Source organism: Rhinoderma darwinii, chromosome 1 (assembly GCF_050947455.1).
Source record: "Rhinoderma darwinii isolate aRhiDar2 chromosome 1, aRhiDar2.hap1, whole genome shotgun sequence".
In the NCBI taxonomy this organism is placed as follows: Eukaryota; Metazoa; Chordata; class Amphibia; order Anura; family Rhinodermatidae; genus Rhinoderma; species Rhinoderma darwinii.
This window is the reverse complement of record NC_134687.1, coordinates 468,961,349-468,981,944: the sequence shown is the minus strand read 5'-3', so window position 1 is coordinate 468,981,944 and position 20,596 is coordinate 468,961,349. Positions and strand designations below refer to the sequence as shown.

Sequence of the window (20,596 nt, the reverse complement as noted above, 5' to 3'; positions counted from 1 at the left end):
CATAAGGAGTACGGTAGGGATGCAAATTTCCTTTTTTAATCAGGCACCATAATAAACGGCTGTTGAGCCGAGAACTATTAATAAGGGACCTGCAGACAAAGTCATTGTTGAAAGGACTCAGACACTGTCCTATCATAAACTGCAAGTCTGCAGAGAACGTCAACATTGTCCACACGTCCCTGCTGCCTTGTAACCACAAAAAAAAAAAAAAAAAGCGCAATAATAATAAATCATAATAAAATAATAAAAGCACCACCATTTAAATAAAGTCAGCTTAGTAAAATTTGAAAAATATTTTACATTTTTCCTTCCAGAAAAGAATCAGGTAATCCTAATGAAGATAATAAAGGTTCCTACAGCCTTAAAATTGGATTAGAGCTTATGTGCAAGGGCAAGTGTGGATAAACTTCTGAACTAGGTCATAGATAAAGCTCTGTTCACATGTACCGGAGGCTTTGTTAGATGCATCCGCTGCAGACGGTCGTACGTGCCGGACATGCAGTGCTATTTTGTCCGACAAAATGACAGAAACCCAAACACAACCTATTATAGTCAATGGGCTCCATCGGGTGGTGGTTGAGTCAGTCATTGGACAGATCTGGCTCTTCCGTTATTCTGTTCCTATGACTGGATGGGAACAGAGAGTCTAAGGGAAGTCAAACTACGTACGTACGTGCAGCCTTATGTTCACATATAGTGTCCGCTGATATGCTGGATGTAAACCGCACTATATTCCTGTAGCCATTCACTATAGGGATCTGATCTCACACAATGAAGTGCTGTGGCACATATATTACATACCCTATTCCTTGTAGATTTAATCATGCTATACTGAAGAACACCTCGGACCAAGGCCAAAGCCATAATCTTAACATTTGCAGCTGTAATTCCACACATTATTATACATACATTCTCTGGTTGTCTGGTTTCCTTGTACAGCAGGCGTAGCCCAGGATCCTGAACAGGTCAGTAAAGGCACTGCCATCAGCTGGCTTGGTAACAAAGAACGTCTGTCCACACATGAACACCAAAAAGGAAACCCCAATGCAGACTGCGGGGATTATATATCCAGTGAGGAATCCGATGTTCTGCTGCACATATGCAATCCCACCAAGAGATATGATTGCTCCCAGGTTAATGCTCCAGTAGAACCAATTGAAAAATCTACGCGTTGCCTCCGGCCCACGGTCTTTCACCTATACAAAAACAGAAGCGGGCACAGAATTTATAGATACAGATGTAGCAAAGATGCTCATGAGTATACAGCCGAGCGACCACAGTGATAAAGACGTCATCATGCCTCATCTGATTTCTTTCACCCCTTCCCAACCACCCCACGTAGATTAATGGGCTGCAGCGCTGGTCCTTGTGCCTGCAGCCAGTTAGTCTACTCGTGCTCCTAACGGAGCGCACATGTATTCCCCTATGCCCGGCATCTCCCAGTACATGCTGCCAGTAGCAGCCTTCATACTGTGGGAGAAAAAAAAAAAAAATCAGTTCGGATTACAGCAGTGATCGCCGATCACCGCATTTAAGTTGTTACAACAACATAGTCACCCCGCGGCACCGATTGTTGCTATGGCCACAGGATGCCTAACAAAGGCCTCTGGTCTGCCATCTACGGAATGCGATTAGGTCCTGCCAGAGGCTGGAAACTGACAAGTATAATGCAGTGCAATACAGAAGTATTGCAGATTATAAATTAGAGCCACGATCCAACAATTGGATCTTCAAGTCCCTAGTGGGACTAAAAAAAAACAAAACCCTTTTCCCCTTATAAAGTCCTTTATTATTAGAAAAAAAAGTTAACTATGCATAATTGCCATCGCTGCATCCGTATCGGCCTGAATTATGAAAATATAATGTTATTTACCCCGCACGGTGACCGCCATAAAAAAAAATTACAATTAAAATATATATATATATATATATATATATATATATATATTATACCAGAATCGCTATTTTTAAGCCTCATGCACACGACTGGGGTTTTTCACAAATAAATACTGAATTTATTGATCAAATTTTCCACTAAGGCTGGGTTCACAGGGAGTTTGACAAATTTGACGCGGAACCCACGCCGCAAAAGCCGGCTGAAAATTCCTCCCATTAATTTCAATGGGAGGCAGAGGCTATTTTCTTCCGCGAGCGGAAAAACCATCTCGCAGAAGAAGGGACATGCCCCATCTTCGGGCGTTTACGCCTCTGACCTCCCATTGAGATCAATGGGAGGCAGAGAAAGCATATTTTGCGGTTTTATGCCCGCGGCGCTCAATGGCCAAGGGCGAATAAAGCTGCAAAAATCGGCATGCAGCCAAAGGAAAATCTGCCTCAAACTTCGAAACGGAATTTTGAGGCAGATTTTCCGCCTGCAAAAAAACTGTGAACCCAGTCCAACATGTCACGAGAAAACAAACTCAGAATCGCTTTGATAGGTAGAAGTGATTACCACATAATGGGACACGTCAGATCTGGGGAGGGGGGGGGGGAATGAAATCGGCTGCGTCCACAAGGCCAAAACAGGATCATTCCTGAAGGGGTTAATAAGAAGATTCTAAAATATTTTGTTCCCACTTCAACAATCTCTCAATCTTATAATGCTATAGAAATGACAACACGCTGTAAGCGTGGTTCACAACGAACTAACTGCCTAGCACAACATTTCTGAAAGGAAATCACCGGAACATCAGTTCCTGGTTCAGACATGTGCCAGACCCATTTACTAAAACAGGAATGCCCTTAGGGATATCCAAAATGCAGTAAGTAAACGCAAGAAGAACAAAAGTTAAAATATTTGTCAATGCAAATCAGCTTAACCCTTTAATGACCTGCTAAATGTTTGTTTTTTGCCTCTCTGCCTTTCAGCAGCCATAACTTTTATTTTTTCATTGACGTGGCTGCATGAGACCTTATTTTATGCGCGAAAAATTGTATTTTTTTTCAACAGAGTTAGGCCTCATGCACACGACCGTAAAAACACCCGTTATTGCGGGTCGTAATTACGACCCGCAATAACGGGCTCATAGACTTGTGTTAGCCACGGGTACCTTCTCGTTTTCTCACGAGAAGGTGCCCGTGCCGTTAAAAAAATAGAACATGTTCTATTTTTCTATTTTACGGGCCGTGCTGCTATACTTTATAATGACAGCACGGCTCGCAAAAGCGGCCTGCTGCCCGCGGCCGCCCGTGCTTGTAATTACGAGTCGTAATTACGAGCACGGTCGTGTGCATGAGGCCAAAAGGTGTTTAAAAAAAAAAAAAAAAAAAAAAAAAAAAAAGAATAGATTCTCGCCATAGTTTCTCTTGTTTATTCTTTGTCCTTTCACGCTTCACACTAAACCTGCTAAATTAATTTGTCAGGTTATTACAGTTGTGTAGATACCTAATATGTGTAGGTTTTTGTTTTTATGTAATGTGGGGGCAATAAAATATATTTTATGCAAAATAAATGACTTATTTTTTTGTTACTTTTTTAATCTCATTAAGGGATACATTTATAACTTTATTTTTTACTTATAATGTATTAGCAGACTCCTGTATGCTAATACATTACACTCTGTCACTATGACAGAGGCTACTGATCGGGCAGCACATAGTGTGCCCGAACAGCAGGCTTACTTTACTGACAGCCCTGGGGTCCTTTGTGGGTCCCCAGGGCTGACTGCAGAGGAATTCCCCGGTCTTTGATCGTTCCGACGACGAGATCAAAGCAGAGAGTTCACTTTGATCTTGCCGCGGTCATGCCCACGATCAAAGGGTTAAACAACTGGGGTCCGAATGTTTTCCGACCCCAGCTGTATCAAGCAGGCTTCTCTAAGATCAGGAGCTGTAAAATACAGTACAGGATGACCCCAGATGAGTTCAGGAGGCTGCTCTGAGATCAGCAGTTGTTCGCTACAGCTCCTGCTTAGAGGATGAGCGTTCATCAGCCTCAACTACTGCGACGCCAAAAGATGTTGTAGGCTGGGGACCTACACTGCCTGACATCAAGACAGTGGGTGGTCGGGAAGGAGTTAATAGTCTATTTAGACTGGACGAAACCTCAAGGAGGAATTAAGAGGGAGAAAGGGGGGGGGGGCATTTCCTCAGCACCCTTCTAATAATCAACTTCCCCATTTCGGGTATAGCGTTAGGATAACAAGGAGAATTATTCAGACGAGTTCTCAAAGCAGTGACACCAGGAGCACGCAAATTCATCATGTGTGTCTCCCGTAAATACGCCACGAGTTCCTCCATGCGTTTCACATCCTGGATCTTCTGAAACCAAAAGGCGCATTGTAGGTGGGTCAACTTGCTTCCACAAGGCCGGTGTACACGCGCAGGTCGTGTTAACTAAGTGACGTACCACCGATTTTTTGGGGATGTAGAGATAGGGATGTCACACAGTAGGAAGAAGTCAGATGACTTGGGGAGTGTGAAGTCACTAGATTTTGAGGTGACAAGCCAGACATGGTCTCAGAAGCCTGGGGCAGCAGGCGAGTTAACACGTTCATCTTGAATATGGAACAGCGACCAAACCAGGTGAAGGTCCCTTTGGACCATCTGTCAAGGTCCCCCTTGATTGTTCGTAGGAGGTGAGGGTAGTTACAAGAGTAGAGTTACATTGAGTGCCTCCGATTTTTGAAAGTTTGCTTTGAAATTGGACAGGGATGCAAATGTTTAAAACTCGGCTAATAGGTTGGGAACCGAGATACGGGGGGCGGGAAATGAACAAGAGTTTGTCTGTGTATGCTGCTACTTTGTGCGTCACGTCCCCGACTACAGCACCTACAATGTCTGGGTTGTTACGGACATGACAAAGAAAAGTTTCTAGACATAGACTGAAAAATAAGGGGGGATAGCGGGCAACCCAGGTGGGTTCCGTTAGCGATAGGGAAGGAGGAGGAAGTATGGCCGTTGACCTTCACGGATGCCGAAGGAGAGGAGCATAAGCTCAAAATCCAGCTAAGCATTCTTTGGCCTAGACCTAAGCAAGATAAAGTCTCTGAGAAACGACCAGTCAACCCGGTCGAATGCTTTCTCGGCGAGGTGTAGTTTTTATTTGTATTATTTTATGGTACATACAACTTTTTGATCACTTACAATTTTTTTACACCGCTAATTTGACCACAAAAAAAAAAATTTACGTTTACATTTTTTACGACGCTCACCGTGCGAGTTAAATAATGATATATTGTAATAGTTCAACTTTTACAGATACAGCAATACCAATTTTGTTACGCTATTATTTTTTACATTACTTTAGAGGAGAAATGGGCTTAACAGGGAAAGAGTAAAAGCAGACCTGGGGGCCTTCATTAGGCCCCTGGGCTGCCATGACAACAATCGATACCACACAATCACGTTGTGGGGGTGCCGATGACCTGTCAGAGGGGGCTGCCACCCTTTTTAGAAAGCCTCAGATGCTGAAGTCGCAATTGACTGCAGCCTTTGAGGGGTTAAACGGCCAGGAACAGCACGATCGCTGTAACTGGCCGTTAGTCCAGTAATACACAGCTGACACCCGCAGTGTACGGAGTGCGCTCAACACGTGAGCCCGCTCCATACATCACCTCCTGCACCACGACGTGCGGTTACGTTGTGATGCGTGAAGGTTAATACAGAAAGTATATAGGAAAACTAATCTATTTATACAGTATATTGCACAGCGCACATTTTGTATACAGTTGTATGGACTAATGTAGTCTACTATGCTATCCCATAACTTTTTTGGGGGGCGATAAACTGGCCTGATTGAGGCCAAAAGGACAAGTCTGGCCTCTGTCGGGAAAAGAAGTCCTATGGGTATGCTTAGCGTGTATACCAGTAGCTTTCTCCACCATACACACCAAGCGGTGATCTGAACAGGGCCTTAATGGCACCCATGATGTGTGACCAAAGCTCAAGCGGTTTATTCAGGTTGTCTTGCTATGGATGCTTCTAATATTAGAAACGGTCTCGGCTGTATGCCGGTTTACAGTGGCAGCGAGTTTTCTATGTTATGGATCGTGGGCACAGGACGAGAAGGTGCTAATAGTATAGCATCGGAATGACTGCAGCAGCTTTTTGTGGTTAATGGAAAGCACCTTATCACATATTAACGTGCAATTTGGTACATCAAGGAGCCAAGAAGATTACACTAAACATTTTCTGTTGAAAAACAGGAACAGAAACTTGGTTATCACGTGCCAACATTTAACATGAATAGTGTGAAAGTACAACAGCTAAAAGGTATTACACTGAAGCCCCTCATACACACGCTAATGATCGGGCAAACTAGAGTTCATGTGTAAACAGGGCAACGATCAGCCGACGAACGAGCAATGATCGCATCGGAGTGGGGGGGGGGGGGTGAACTGCAAACATGACGGAAATGCATGGGGACAAATGATCATAGTAACGAGCACTCGCCCTTAGGCCCGATTTACATGAGCGTGTGCGTTTTGCGCACGCAAAAAACGTGGCATTTTGCGTGCGCAAAATGCACTTAACAGCTGCATGTGTCATCAGTGTATGATGCGCGGCTGCGTGATTTTCGCGCAGCCGCCATCATTATGACACTCCGCTTGGATGTTTGTAAACAGAAAAGCACGTGGTGCTTTTCGGTTTACATTCAGAGTTTGACAGCTGTTGCGCGAATCACGCAGTTCGCACGGAAGTGCTTCCGTTCGACCTGCGTGGTTTTCATGCATCCATTGAGTTCAATGGGTTCGTGATGCGCGAAAAACGCTGAAATATAGAACATGTCGTGAGTTTTAGGCTTTATTCAGACGAACGGGAAAAACGTCTGTGCAACGCGCGCGATTTGCACGCGCGTTGCCTGGACCTATATGCGTCTATGGGGCCGTGCAGACATGTCCGTGATTTTTCCTCAGCGTGAGTCCGCTGAAAAAAAGTCACGACATGTCCGTTCTTTCGGCGTTTTGCACGCATCACGCACCCATTGAAGTCAATGGGTGCGTGAAAACCACGCATGCCGCACGGAAGCACTTCCGTGCGAACTGCGCGATTCGCGCAACCGCTGTCAAAAGGATGAATGTAAACAGAAAAGCACCACGTGCTTTTCTGTTTACAAACATCCAAATGGAGTGTCTTTGAGAAGAGCGAACCCGGACAACCGAACGTCACCGGGTTCGGCCGAACTCGTTTTGGCCGAACCCGGCAAAAAAATTTCCAGTACGCGACGTCAGGAGATAGTCACTGTCCAGGGTGCTGAAAGAGTTAAACTGTTTCAGCACCCTGGACAGTGACTACCGTTCTCAATATACATGAACGTGTAAAAAAAAAAAAAAAAAAAGAAGAAGTTCTGACTTACCGATAACTCCCGGCTTCTTCCTCCAGTCTGACCTCCCGGGATGACAATTCAGTCCAAGTGACAGCTGCAGCCAATCACAGGTCAAGCACAGGCTGCAGCGGTCACATGGACTGCCGCATCATCCAGGGAGGTGGGGCAAGATGTCGAGAGGCGCGTCACCAAGGACGAGTCACCAAGGCAACGGCCGGGAAGTTCTCGGTAAGTACGCTCTTTTTTTTTTTTTTTTTTTTTTTAACAGGTTGCTCGATATGGTGATCGGAATTCACTGTCGAGGGTGCTGAAAGAGTTACTGCCGATCAGTTAACTCTTTCAGCACCCTGGACAGTGACTGACGTCGACTAGCCTCATCTCTATGATGGCGGCTGCGCGAAAATCACGCAGCCGTGCATCATACACGGACACACGGAGCTGTCAAGTGTTTTTTGCGCGCGCAAAACGCAGCGCTTTTGCGTCCACAAAAACGCCACGTTCGTGTGAATCCAGCCTTACGCAGCAGACTGACGCTGCGCAAAACCCACGGACTGTCTGCACTACCCCATAGAGTAATATAGGTGCGTACGACACGCGTGAAGAGCATGCGCGTATATTATGCCTTCTACATACCCAATCATTACACAGCGTGAAAGGCGCAAACAAGCGCCGATCAACCGATCTGTCTCATTGATCAGTGTTCATGTTCACATCCCATATTGGATGGTGTAAAAAAGACCCTTATTTTTGCTTTGAGCTAAGGGTTCTTTTGCACCAGCGTCCCCATAACATTTCCTGTCCTGTGCTCAGGAACATCAGTGTTTTCATAGGGTCATTAATGTAAATGGCGATTTAGATTCACATACTAGTACTTTTCATTTATCATTCGGTAAACTATAAATGTACAGCCATATCACTATATGCCAGAACATTATGCCGGTGCATAAAATAATGTAAGGTCACACTCTACCAATACACAACAGGGAATCCCATTGATCGGTATGCCGTAGTTCAAAGGGAAGGAGCAAAGGGAACATCCTTTCTTTGTTGGCACGCAGTAGTGGTAAAATGGACAGATGCAGAAGGGTTTTGTCCATTACGGTTGTACGAGTAGTTAGGCTCGATTTATAACAGCGCTATCCTTTATTCTGTCCGTAAACTGCAGTACAAGAAAAAAATAAATATAAATTATACGGACCATTAGGACTCGTTCTAACCCATTTCAATATGGATCACGCAAAGCCATCAGGACCATAAACTTATATTTAGCTCTGATCACACTGCAATTTCATTACAGGTTAGAATAGTCTCCCGATGTATATGCCCAATGCATATCTGCAGCTGTATACCACACACACACACACACAAAATTGAACTGTAATTTATACAATTCAGAACTAAAAAAAAAAAAAATGGTGTATTTAGATGATCGAGAGGTTTCCTTTATTATCCTTGACTCATCACAAGACTATCTATGGATTCATACACTGCATAAAGCTCCAGGCATATCCCATGACCAGTTCTCTCAGGAGCTGGTACAATATGGTGTGGTCATAGTGGTATGAAACATCTTGTTATTCTGTAATCTTTTAATAAAAATAGATATGAATCCCATCCAGGTAGCTCACCACTAAAGAGGTCTCATCTGATGAACCTCTCTCTGTCTCAAGAGCAATCTCCTATGTCCTAAGCGACTTCGGCTGCGATCACGACAGTCGCAAAGAATCCAGCAGAGGTTCGGATTTCGGACTGTGGAGTCACGGTTGCGGCATCTTACAGGTCGCAGAGTGACCATATTGACTTATTACCTGCGATGCAGACAGGGCAACACCGTAATCTTTGGCTGCGCAACTGGTGCTGCGGCCAAAGTTGCCATGTAGCCCTAACCGAAAACATGGCCAGATTACATAGCGGTCTGGCCGAACTGTACAATTTATTACAGTTCGTTCCATTCTTTCAGGGTGGACAAGCTCCATATACTGCACTATTTCTAGCATTTGGTCAATAGCACCTAACATAGAATACAGCGCACTCCGTTTCCATTAGAAATTTTTTACTTCCCTTTCCCATCCCTTGGTTGAACTTGATGGACATGTGTCTTTTTTCAACCGTACAAACTATGTAACTATGAATCTGCCGTATTTAAAGGGAATCTGTCATCAGGATTATGTTGCCCATTTAAGGGCCGTAGAAAGTAGTGAACCCTTATTATAGCAGTGCGTCACTTGTTGTTTTCTACAAGTAATTTCCCTAAAATTACTGTATCGGCTGCAGCGCGATCCATAGCGAAGCCTCCTGAGCATGCGCACATCATTAAGCGGACTCATGGCTCAGATCGCGCGGTTATAAACAGGGATTTTAGGAGAACTACAGCAATAAAATAAGAGACATGCCGCTATAAACAGGTTGTTGGTCATTACTTTATGTTGCCCTCAGATAGTACAGCATAAATCTAGTGACAGATTCTCCTAAGGGTATGTTCACACGCTTAAAGAGGCTCTGTCACCAGATTTTGCAACCCCTATCTGCTATTGCAGCAGATCGGCGCTGCAATGTAGATTACAGTAACATTTTTATTTTTAAAAAACGAGCATTTTTGGCCAAGTTATGACCATTTTTGTATTTATGCAAATGAGGCTTGCAAAAGTCCAACTGGGCGTGTTTACAGTAAAAGTCCAACTGGGCGTGTATTATGTGTGTACATCGGGGCGTTTTTAATACTTTTACTAGCTGGGCGCTCTGACGAGAAGTATCATCCACTTCTCTTCAGAACGCCCAGCTTCTGGCAGTGCAGACACACCGCGTGTTCGAGAGATCACGCTGTGTCGTCACTCACAGGTCCTGCATCGTGTCAGACGAGCGAGGACACATCGGCACCAGAGGCTACAGTTGATTCTGCAGCAGCATCAGCGTTTGCAGGTAAGTCGATGTAGCTACTTACCTGCAAACGCTGATGCTGCTGCAGAATCAACTGTAGCCTCTGGTGCCGACACGATGCAGGACCTGTGAGTGACGTCACAGATCTGCACTGCCAGAAGCTGGGCGTTGTGCAGAGAAGTGGATGATACTTCTCTTCAGAACGCCCAGCTAGTAAAAGTAGTAAACACGCCCCATAATACACGCCCAGTTGTACTTTAACTTTAAACACGCCCAGTTGTACTTTTGCAAGCCTCATTTGCATAAATACAAAAAAGGTCATAACTTGGCCAAAAATGCTCGTTTTAAAAAAAATAAAAACGTTACTCTTATCTACATTGCAGCGCCTATCTGCTGCAATAGGAGATAGGGGTTGCAAAATCTGGTGACAGAGCCTCTTTAAGAACTTCTGAAAATACAGAGCTGTTTAAGGGAAAACAGCTCCTGATTTTCAGATATTTTTTGAGCAACTCGCATTTTTACGGCTGTTTTTGGAGCTGTTTTCAAGCGAGTCTATGGAAAACGGCTCCAAAAACGTCCCAAGATGTGTCCTGCACTTCTTTTGACGAGCCGTCATTTTACGCGCCGTCTTTTGACAGCAACGCGTAAAATGACAGCTCGTCTGCACAGAACATCATAAGACCCATTGCAAGCAATGGGCAGATGTTTGCAGACGTTTTGGAGCCATCTTTTCAGGCATAATTCGAGGTGTAAAACGCCTCAATTACGTCTGAAAATAGGTCGTGTGCACATTAAAACAAAAAAACAGGGCACCTCTTCCCATCCCCCATCACCAGTGACTGACAGCTGCCATTTGTCTGCATGTATACACAGCGGTCAGTCAGTCACCGGTAAGGAGGCAGATGGAGCGCTCCCCTCATGAATACAATAGGCTCAACCATTAGAACAGGGTAACATGTAAGGCTGGGTTCACACGAACTCTTTTCAGACGTAATGGAGGCGTTTTACGCCTCGAATTACGGATGAAAAAACGCCTCCAATACGTCGGCAAACATCTGCCCATTACTTTCAATGGGTTTGCCGATGTTCTGTGCCGACGACCTGTCATTTTATGCGTCGCTGTCAAAAGACGCGTAAAATTACAGCCTCGTCAAAAGAAGTGCAGGACACTTCTTGGGATGTTTTAGAGCCGTTTTCTCACAGACTATTGAAAACAGCTCCAAAAACGGCCGAAAAAACGCCGCGAAAAACGTGAGTTGCTCAAAAAGCGTCTGAAAATCAGGTACTGTTTTCCCTTGAAAACAGCTCCGTATTTTCAGACTTTTTTGGCTCAGCGTGTGAACATACCCTAACAGTTTACTAGCAGAATTATAGGTGTGGACTGGAGTGATCTTTTGGGAATGCTTACTTCTCATTTATCTTCTGTGCTGGCTGCTTTCTAGCTCTGCTCCGTTAGGACAGAGCTGTGATCAGGACTCCAGATTCCCTTTAGCTAATCTAAACTAGCCACCTCCTGTCAAAGGCTCAGGCACTTTTCTAACTGCCTAACCATGCTTTACACTGCAGCTCTGCTTGGACTAATGAGTGGTCAAGTATAAAACACAAACCGAACACAAGGTAAGCAGAATGTCAACGCACAGAATGCGGCATAATCTATATAGCTTCCGGCGCCTGGAGGCGGACATATGACAACTTATTCTGAAAAGTCAGATATGCTTTAAGTGTACGTAGTGGCCCAGCAAAGAACTTTTAAATTAGCAGCAAAAAACCCAAAAAGCTATAAACCGTGCACTGAAAATTGGGACAGTTTTGGTAGATTGAGTTTTCAAACCCCTATCCACACATAGTGGAAAAATATCTGCGCAGAATTCAGAGCATGCTGTCTATTTTCAAATTCTCAGCATGCTCATTACGGATTTTCAACCAGGATTCACAGCAAAATCTGCACGTAACATAAGAAAATAATCGCCATGTCTGGCCTCGGCCTAACAACTAATAAGAAGCTCTACTATTCACTGGTAAAAACAGCGGTCAAATCAGGAACTTAACTGGTCTCCGTGTACAAAGTACAGCCATTTAGGAGGAAGTATGGGTGTGTGTAAAGGGGGAGAGATCCCGATAACAGGGTGGTCGAGGATTAACAGTAACCCTCCATTAAAGGGGTTGTACTGTCACTCGCCAAAGTGGGCACTTGCCATACAGCACATAATCGCTGCTGCAATGTAAACAGAAAACGGCAGGAATCCCCAGCAGAGAATTTATAGGTAAACTTTGCAAGCTTACTTATAATGTGGTGACAGAGTCTCTTTAAATAAGTGCGCTATCTCCTACATAAGGAGATGGGCGCTGTAATGTAGTGACAGTAATGCTTTTTATTTAAAAAAACAATCTATTTTCACAACGTTAGGAGCGATTTTGGTTTATGCTAATGAGCTTTCTTAATGCCCAAGTGGGCGTATTTTTACTTTCGACCAAGTGGGCATTGTACAGAGGAGTGCATGACGCTGACCAATTGGCATCATGCACTCCTCTCCATTCATTTACACTGCACTAGCGATATAGATATATCGCTATGTGCAGCTTCATACACAAGCCCTAACATTACTAGTGTCCTGATAATGAATACACATGAAATCCAGCCTGGACGTCATGTGTACTCAGAATCCTGACACTTCTGACTCTTTTTGTGAGATTCCGGCAAGTGAAACCAAATCTCGTTTACCTCCATGATCTCGCGACATATTGTTTCACTTGCCGGAATCTCACAAAAAAAAAAAAAAAAAAAAAAGAGTCAGAAGTGTCAGGATTCTGAGTACACATGACGTCCAGGCTGGATTTCATGTGTATTCATTATCAGGACACTGTAGTAATGTTAGGGTTTGTGTATGAGGCTGCACATAGTGATATAACTATATCGCTAGTGCAGTGTAAATGAATGGAGAGGAGTGCATGATGCCGATTGGTCAGCGTCATGCACTCCTCTGTACAACGCCCACTTGGTCGAAAGTAAAAACACGCCCACTTGGGAATTAAGAAAGCTCATTAGCATAAACCAAAATCGCTCCTAACGTTGTGAAAATAGATTGTTTTTTTAAATAAAAAGCATCACTGTCATCTACATTACAGCGCCCATCTTCTTATGTAGGAGACAGGGCACTTATAATGTGGTGACAGAGCCTCTTTAACACATTAAGCAACCCCTTTAAACTGAATGGGAGGTAGGGAAACAGCTGAGTAAACACTTGTGCCCTTCTTTTAACCAGCAGGTATCGGGCTGGGTTCACGCGACCTATTTTCAGATGTAATGGAGGCGTTTTACGCCTCGAATTACGTCTGAAAAAACGGATCCAATACGTCAGCAAACATCTGCCCATTACTTTCAATGGGCTTTACGATGTACTGTGCCGACGACCTGTCATTTTACGCGTCGCTGTCAAAAGACGGCTCGTAAAATTACAGCCTCGTCAAAAGAAGTGCAGGACCCTTCATGGGAAGTTTTTGGAGCTGTTTTCTCAAAGACTCCAATGAAAACAGCTCCAAAAACGGCCGTAAAAAACCCTGCGAAAAACGTGAGTTGCTCAAAAAACGTCTGAAAATCAGGGGCTGTTTTCCCTTGAAAACAGCTCCATATTTGGAGACGTTTTTGACTCTACGTGTGAACATACCCTTACACATCACTGGGAAACTCCACTTTGACAGAAAGGACATTGCACAAACCATTCTCAGACAGTCCTGAAACAAGAAATGGGGTGCCCTGTATGCACATCTATATTCAGAGCCAGCTGGTTGCTGTATTCCGGTGCACGTCTTCAGTGAATGCGGAGATTCCCTTTAACAATATTCCCCACCCCCATAGTGGGAAGACCCATATACGACATCAGGTGTGATCAGATCAAGAAAGTTGAAAAGCAAAACACAAAGTTGTGTTGCTAAGGGTAATGAATACACACGCAGCTGGTATAGTAAAGACTCATATATATATATATAACACAGAGCCATTATATGGCCATCTGAATGCGGCCTGATCTCATGCGACTTTCAGCAGTTGACCAGAAGAACCATATACATTACCATTCATCTCCGCATGCTCCCCTCCCAATTCATCTGATCGCAGGTGGAGATTTGTGTGGCGCCCGGTGTATATCTGACTGATCAGTGGCATCATAGTTTTTGTTGTGGTTCTGTAAAGCAGTAGGATTGGGAAATTCCTTGCTTTACAAATACTTTTCTTCATTAAAACCAACAGAGTAACCCTATTTACTACTGGATCCCATGTACAGAGTGACGATACCTACTAGGACTGGGCGATCAAATTCAAAGAATTCGTCCTCAAGGACTCAAGAATCGATTCTTTAGTGGCACAGCGACGCCAAGTTACAGGATGAAGCTCTGCCCCACCACCGCCTGGTCCACCCCGACTTCCCCACAGTACTGCGGTTCTATACTGAACAAAGTGATACTGTACGGAACAGCAGATCCGTGGGGAAGCAGGGACTCCTAATATATGCCCTGCTGTAGATAGTTCACTGCTTCTGTCTTCTCTGATGTCTTGTACACAGCGCTCAATAAACACTGTGTATAGGAATAGAGACAGTGGCTGCGTCGCTGTCTCGATTGGTCCCGGTGTTCATGTGACTGGTCACATGATCGCCGGGTGCCGTTAGTGGCAGACTGTTGCTGGGTCTTACTAGACCCAGCACAGCCATATTAGTGACAATTGTCACTATGAGAGGGCTGATTTCCCCTGTAACTTGGGCAGCTGTGCAGCTCCAGTTACAGTGGAAAAGATGGTGTAAAAGAAAGAAAATAAACAAAGTTCCCCGTAAGGTCTTTTCTGACCTTTGAGGGACAGACCATTGTAATAAAAAAATAAAAAGTAAAGTGCAAAGAAAAATTAATAATACACATAAAATACCCACCCCCAAAAAAAGTCCCCCCCCCGCCAATCATTGTCGTAACGCTAGCGCTGACCCAATTACCCTAATATAGACATGTAATATATTAACATTTACAGTAGACAATCACAAATAAAAAGTCTATTTTAGGGTAAAACTATGTTATTAACCAAAAAAATAAAAAATTGCTGAAACCTAAAAAAAGCTTATTTTTTTTACTATTATTTTCAAACTTTAAGAATAAAAATTCTAAAAATAGCAAAAACGATGTATAAAAACGATAAAAAAAAAAAGAAACCTGCATGGTCTACGGAAAAAAACAATTGCAAAAATCACGTTGTTAGCCCAACAAATTAAAAAGTTATAGCCATTTAACTAACACGTGCTAAAAAGGGCTAAACGGTGTCTGGTCCTGAAGGCGCAAAATAGCCCGGTCCTGAACTGGTTAATGTGAGGCACATGGAGGTTAAATTCATCACCCCTCGTGCCCCACAATTTTTTTTTTTAGAGCGTACACATCATAGATGATACAAAAAAAATTTGTTGTGCAGGTTATTACGGCCGCGCCAATACGAATATGTATATATTTTATTTATTGAGACTTATTTTAATATTTATTGTTAAAAAAGGTGTATGTGTATTTTTTTTTTTTTTAACATTATTTTAGGTTTTTACTTTATTTTTAAACTTTAATGTACTGGCCTATAGCTATATGCCAGTACATTAGCCTGTGTACTGATAGTACACAGGCAGTTGTTAGGGCACACTTCGGTATGTCCTAACAGGAAACATGGTAAGACTGCCCTGGGGTCCTTCAATGGCCCTGGGCTGTCTGCCCATATATGGTATGTCCCTCAATCGCATCACAGGGATTCCTGTGACGCGATCCAAGGGGCATCCCCCCCCCCCCGTCTCATTTCCTCTTGAATGCTGCAGTCAGCTTTGATCGCAGCATTCAGGGGAATAGCGGCAGAGATAAGAGGTTTCTCTGACCTCTGCCGTTATAGAGCGGGGCTGCGGCTGTGTAATACAGTCATTGCCCCGCTCCTGACATTAAGTGCGTGCGCGGTCAGCATGAGGTGATGCGGCCGGCGCTGCACTAATAAGCGGCGGCGCAGGCACTGAAGACAGAACATGGGGGTGTTTTGGAGTGCGCCCGCCATGTTCTGTCTTCAGTGCAGCGCCGGCCGTACCACATGCTGACCGTGCGCACATGTCAGGACTCAGGAGCGGGGCAATGGCTGTATTACACAGCCGCAGCGCCGCTCTCATACATTCATGTGTTACTATACTGAGCTGTGCGGCCGCACAGCTTAGTATCGAAATACATGAAATAACGGTATCGAACCGTTTGGAGATGCAGAGTATCGAAGTTTCGATGCATTGTGCATCCCTGATAGAGACATGTCAGAAGTTTGGATTGGTGGGGGTCCGAGCACGGAGACCCCCACCAATCGCTAGAACGAAGCAGCTGAAGCGTTCGTGTGAGCGCTCAGCCGCTTCGTGTCTGTTCGGCTTTTTCCGGAAATAAATGCATGGTGTACGGACTCAATAGAAAGTCTATGAGCCCGTACTCCGATACATCGGCTTTCCGGAAAAAGCCGAACAGACATGAAGCAGCTAAGCGCTCACACGAACGCTTCAGCTGCTTCGTTCTAGCGATTGGTGGGGGTCTCCGTGCTCTGACCCCCACCAATTCAAACTTGACACGTCACTATGACATATCAGAAGTTTGTCAAACGTTTAGCTACACTTTAACCCTCCATGGTGGGGCCGATACTGCCCAGGATCCTGCTCAGACTTCTGACACTATAATGTAATCTCGCCCCAAAGTCCCCTCTCTGCGCTATCTACCTAGCCCTGCTGCAATTTACACTGCTCTCGCCTGCAATGTCAGAGACCGGCTGAGGTGGTGACGGGCAAAGGGGCATGTTAGCGCACACAGCGTATCATTGATTATAAATTCTGTTAATATGTTTCCTGCCCGGGAACAAAAAAAGTATTTGCAGAGGTTAAAAGTTGTGAAGTCACGTTCAATTATAATAGTAATGTATGTTAAAAAGTTATCTATATAAAAAATAATAATAATAATAATCTCTTGGTATTACGGTTAAATTAAACAGAAAAATAAATAAAGCTAATGGAGATTCAAATTGAAAAAAAATAAAAATCTAGATTTTAGTTTTTGGCAAAATTGCCCAGCCCCTATTCTTCATGTGCAGTGCTCTGGGGTCTCCGCACTGAATGCTCCCCAGCCTCTGAGGGGCAGCTGTAGCAGTCTCCTGATTGAACCCTAGAGCTGTCACTTTGAGCAGAGGGGGATGGGCTGGCATCGTTCAGTACAGAGATCCCGGAGCACTGCCGAGGATGAGTCGTCTGTCACGGCTGGAGGCAATGCAGGGAACGTCTTCTTGGAGTACTGCGGAGCTGCTCTGGTGAAGGACCTGCGGCCACAAGTGACAACACAGCGTGGGCTGTGAAGAGGAGACCTGTATGATGCTGATCGGACGGCATAATGTTTCTGTATGACGCTGTCCTATCATCATACAGCTTCTCCCTCTTCCCAGCAACACAGTGTGATCATATAATATACAGTTTCCATTCCTGACTGTTTTCAACTGGTGATATCTTCTGTTGTTTCACAGCTAGAGCTCATCTTTCATATGCCACCAGCACCACCATTCTAGGTGGTCCACAGCCGGAAATATGGCTATATGAATTTATCCCCCTTCCCTCCAGCCTCAGTCTCTCACACTGTGTGAAGCAGCTTCATGCTGATAGGACAGTGTCAGAGGCTGTGAGGCAGCTCCACCTCAGGAGGATCGCTGCTGTTGCCTCCCAGTCGTCTAATAAAGGCTCATCTACATATTTAGAAAAAAAAGCTCATAACTTAAAATAAACATTTTGGGACTCCAGTTTTCACTAGTATTATCAGTGTGACAGCTCCTATTATATTAGCTAGGAGATAGGGCATTACTAAACTAGTGACAGCTTCTTTAAAGGGGGGTTTCCCACAGGATGTTATAAATGTCAGATAGATGGGGGTCCCACCTATCTCTAGAACTGGGCCCCCTAAACCCCATTCTTGCTTTGTCTGATCTCGCTGTCTCCCGGCCACTTCCTGATTATGTGGTCAGGAGTTACGAAAACAGCATAGCTCGCTGAGCTACGCTGTTTCCATAACTCCCATATTAGTGAATGGCAGTTACGGAAGCAGCGTAGCATGCGAGTTATGCTGTTTACGTAATTCCCGACCATGTAACCTTTCACGGTCGGAGTTCACCCGATTCAGCCGTAACACAGAGCGGCAGAACTGGGCCCCGTTCTGGAGATAGGTGTGAGTCCCAGAGGTGTTCCCCTGTGGATCTGTAATAAAGGGTGTTTTCCCATGAGACATTTAAGGAAGATCTGTCACCTCTCCCGACAGGTCTGTTTTAGGCCCCATGTACACGGCCGTAACTTTGATTCACAATTACGGACCGTAGCTGCGGATCAAAGTACAGACCCATTCATTTCTATTGCCCACGGACACCTTCCCGTATATTTACAGCAAAGTGTCCAGGCTGTACAAAGGCTCCTCAAAAAATAGGACACGTCCTTTTTTTTATTATTTTACGGACTGTGCTCCCATACTTTATAATGGGAGCACGGCCAGCAAATGCGGGTGACTGTCCACGACCGGAAGTAATCACAGTAAATAATTATATTCCCCATGAAATAATAATTCTGGAGGATCTTTTCTTAGAACTCTGCATTGTGCCATTCCTCTGCTATTCCTCCAAGAAATGTATGAATAAATGGACAACTCGGGGTTACCACTTGGGGGTGTGTCCCTACACAGACTGACATGACAATGTCCAATCAGTGCTGACAAAGCGACTGTAGGGACAAGGGAATAATAACCCGTCATTATATTAACACGTTTCTAGGAGGAATAATAGAGGAATGACAATGCACAGTTCTAATGAAATATATTCTATAATTATTTCGTAGGTTATAAAAGTAACGTGTAAAGAGAAGACCCCATAGTCGTGATATTCTTGGCGGATACACGATCAGCAACAAAGATGAGCTGTGTACACCAGCGTTACCCTGTATAGTGTGAATGGGCACACAGCGGGCACGACATGAAGCGCAGTGAACCACATGTACCTGGTCCGCTCCGAACGGAGTGATGTTCGCCTTGACAGAGCCCACACCCAGAGCCACGACCACCAGTCCTATGAATAAGGGGGTGGCGCAGTAGCGGAGAGTCGGCTCCAGGCACGGTATGTGGCTTCCATTGACGGTGCCATTAGGGGTAGTGCAGTTCTCCACCGTGCTTATTGGGATGTCCCCGCAGAAACCAGTCCGGGTGTCAGGGTAGGTGATCAGGGGGAAAAGCAGCATGCCCAGCAGGTACAGCACCATGCTGAGAAGGATAGTACAGAAGCGGCCGATCAGAGCATCCGCCAGCCACCCTCCGAACGGGGACACCAGGTACGTGATGCCCATGAAGAAGAGCAGCGCCTGGCTGGCCTGGGTGCCCTCCCAGTTGTAGACAGGTCCATTGAGAAAGAGCACCAGGTTGGACGTGATCCCATAGAAGGCAACTCTTTCCAGCAGCTCAGACAGCAGCACTGCAGCGCAGGCCAAGCGGCGGCCCGAGAACACCGAGCCCGTGGCGGGAGGAGAAGGTTCAGCGCGGCCGCCCAGCAGAGGGCTCCGCTCATTAGAGTCTTCCATGCCGGTGGTCAGCACAGTGATTCCATGTACCAAGGACCCCCCGCTCTACCAGGACACTATTTCTCCAATCACGCAGGAAGTGTTCCGTGTTTACGTCACCGCCCAGCCACGACGTATAAACGCCCCACCCACTTCTCCTTCACTTATCCAATCACAGCACTGGCTCCTCCCACCCTCCTCAAGACAACACTCTGCTCGCCCAACACACGCACACTCGTGACTGCCGCCACAGTCCTGTCATAACACTCATGAATCTAATTGGCCGAGACCTCTCATGCGTCTCCCTCTACGAGGCAGCTCATTTGTTGTTAGCGGCGGTGGTCATGTGATGTTTTTAGGGGGATCCTGAAAGTACTCAATACTTCAGGTGCCGGGTAAGGGGATGTGGCGGCGCGTAGACTTCTCATATCCAGTGCAATGGCCGCTGTTCTTCACAGTGGTTTCCTATCTGTAGTCATTGCCACTGCGTTTTGATGTCGGTGAATGGATAGCAGTTGCTTCCTGTTATCCTGGTTATAAGGGTACTAGTATAGAAATACGGTTACATGGGTTTGCTAGCAAAAGGAATGCAGTGGTCTGTTAATATATATAAATGCTCCCCACACCGTATAATACCCCTCATAGATGCCCCCACACAGTATAATACTCCCCATAGATGCCCCACACAGTATAATACCCCTCATAGATGCCCCCACACAGTATAATGCCCCCACACAGTATTATAGATGCCCCCACACAGTATAATACCCCTCATAGATGCCCCACACAGTATAATGCCCCCACACAGTATAATACCCCCCATAGATGCCCCACACAGTATAATACCCCTCAT

General features: G+C 45.0%; 1 protein-coding gene across 1 annotated transcript in view; it reads right to left on the bottom strand.

Annotated features, from left to right (window-relative positions):
* Positions 1-19,859, bottom strand: part of SLC15A4 (solute carrier family 15 member 4) — a 55,771-nt gene extending 35,912 nt beyond the window's left edge. The window contains exons 1-2 of the mRNA XM_075833434.1: positions 19,192-19,859; positions 910-1,196 (exon numbers count right to left, since the gene is read on the bottom strand). Coding sequence (XP_075689549.1) covers positions 910-1,196; positions 19,192-19,764 — 860 coding nt within the window. The 5' untranslated portion in view covers positions 19,765-19,859. The remainder of the gene's footprint in view (positions 1-909; positions 1,197-19,191) is intronic.
* Positions 19,860-20,596: the final 737 nt, after the last annotated feature.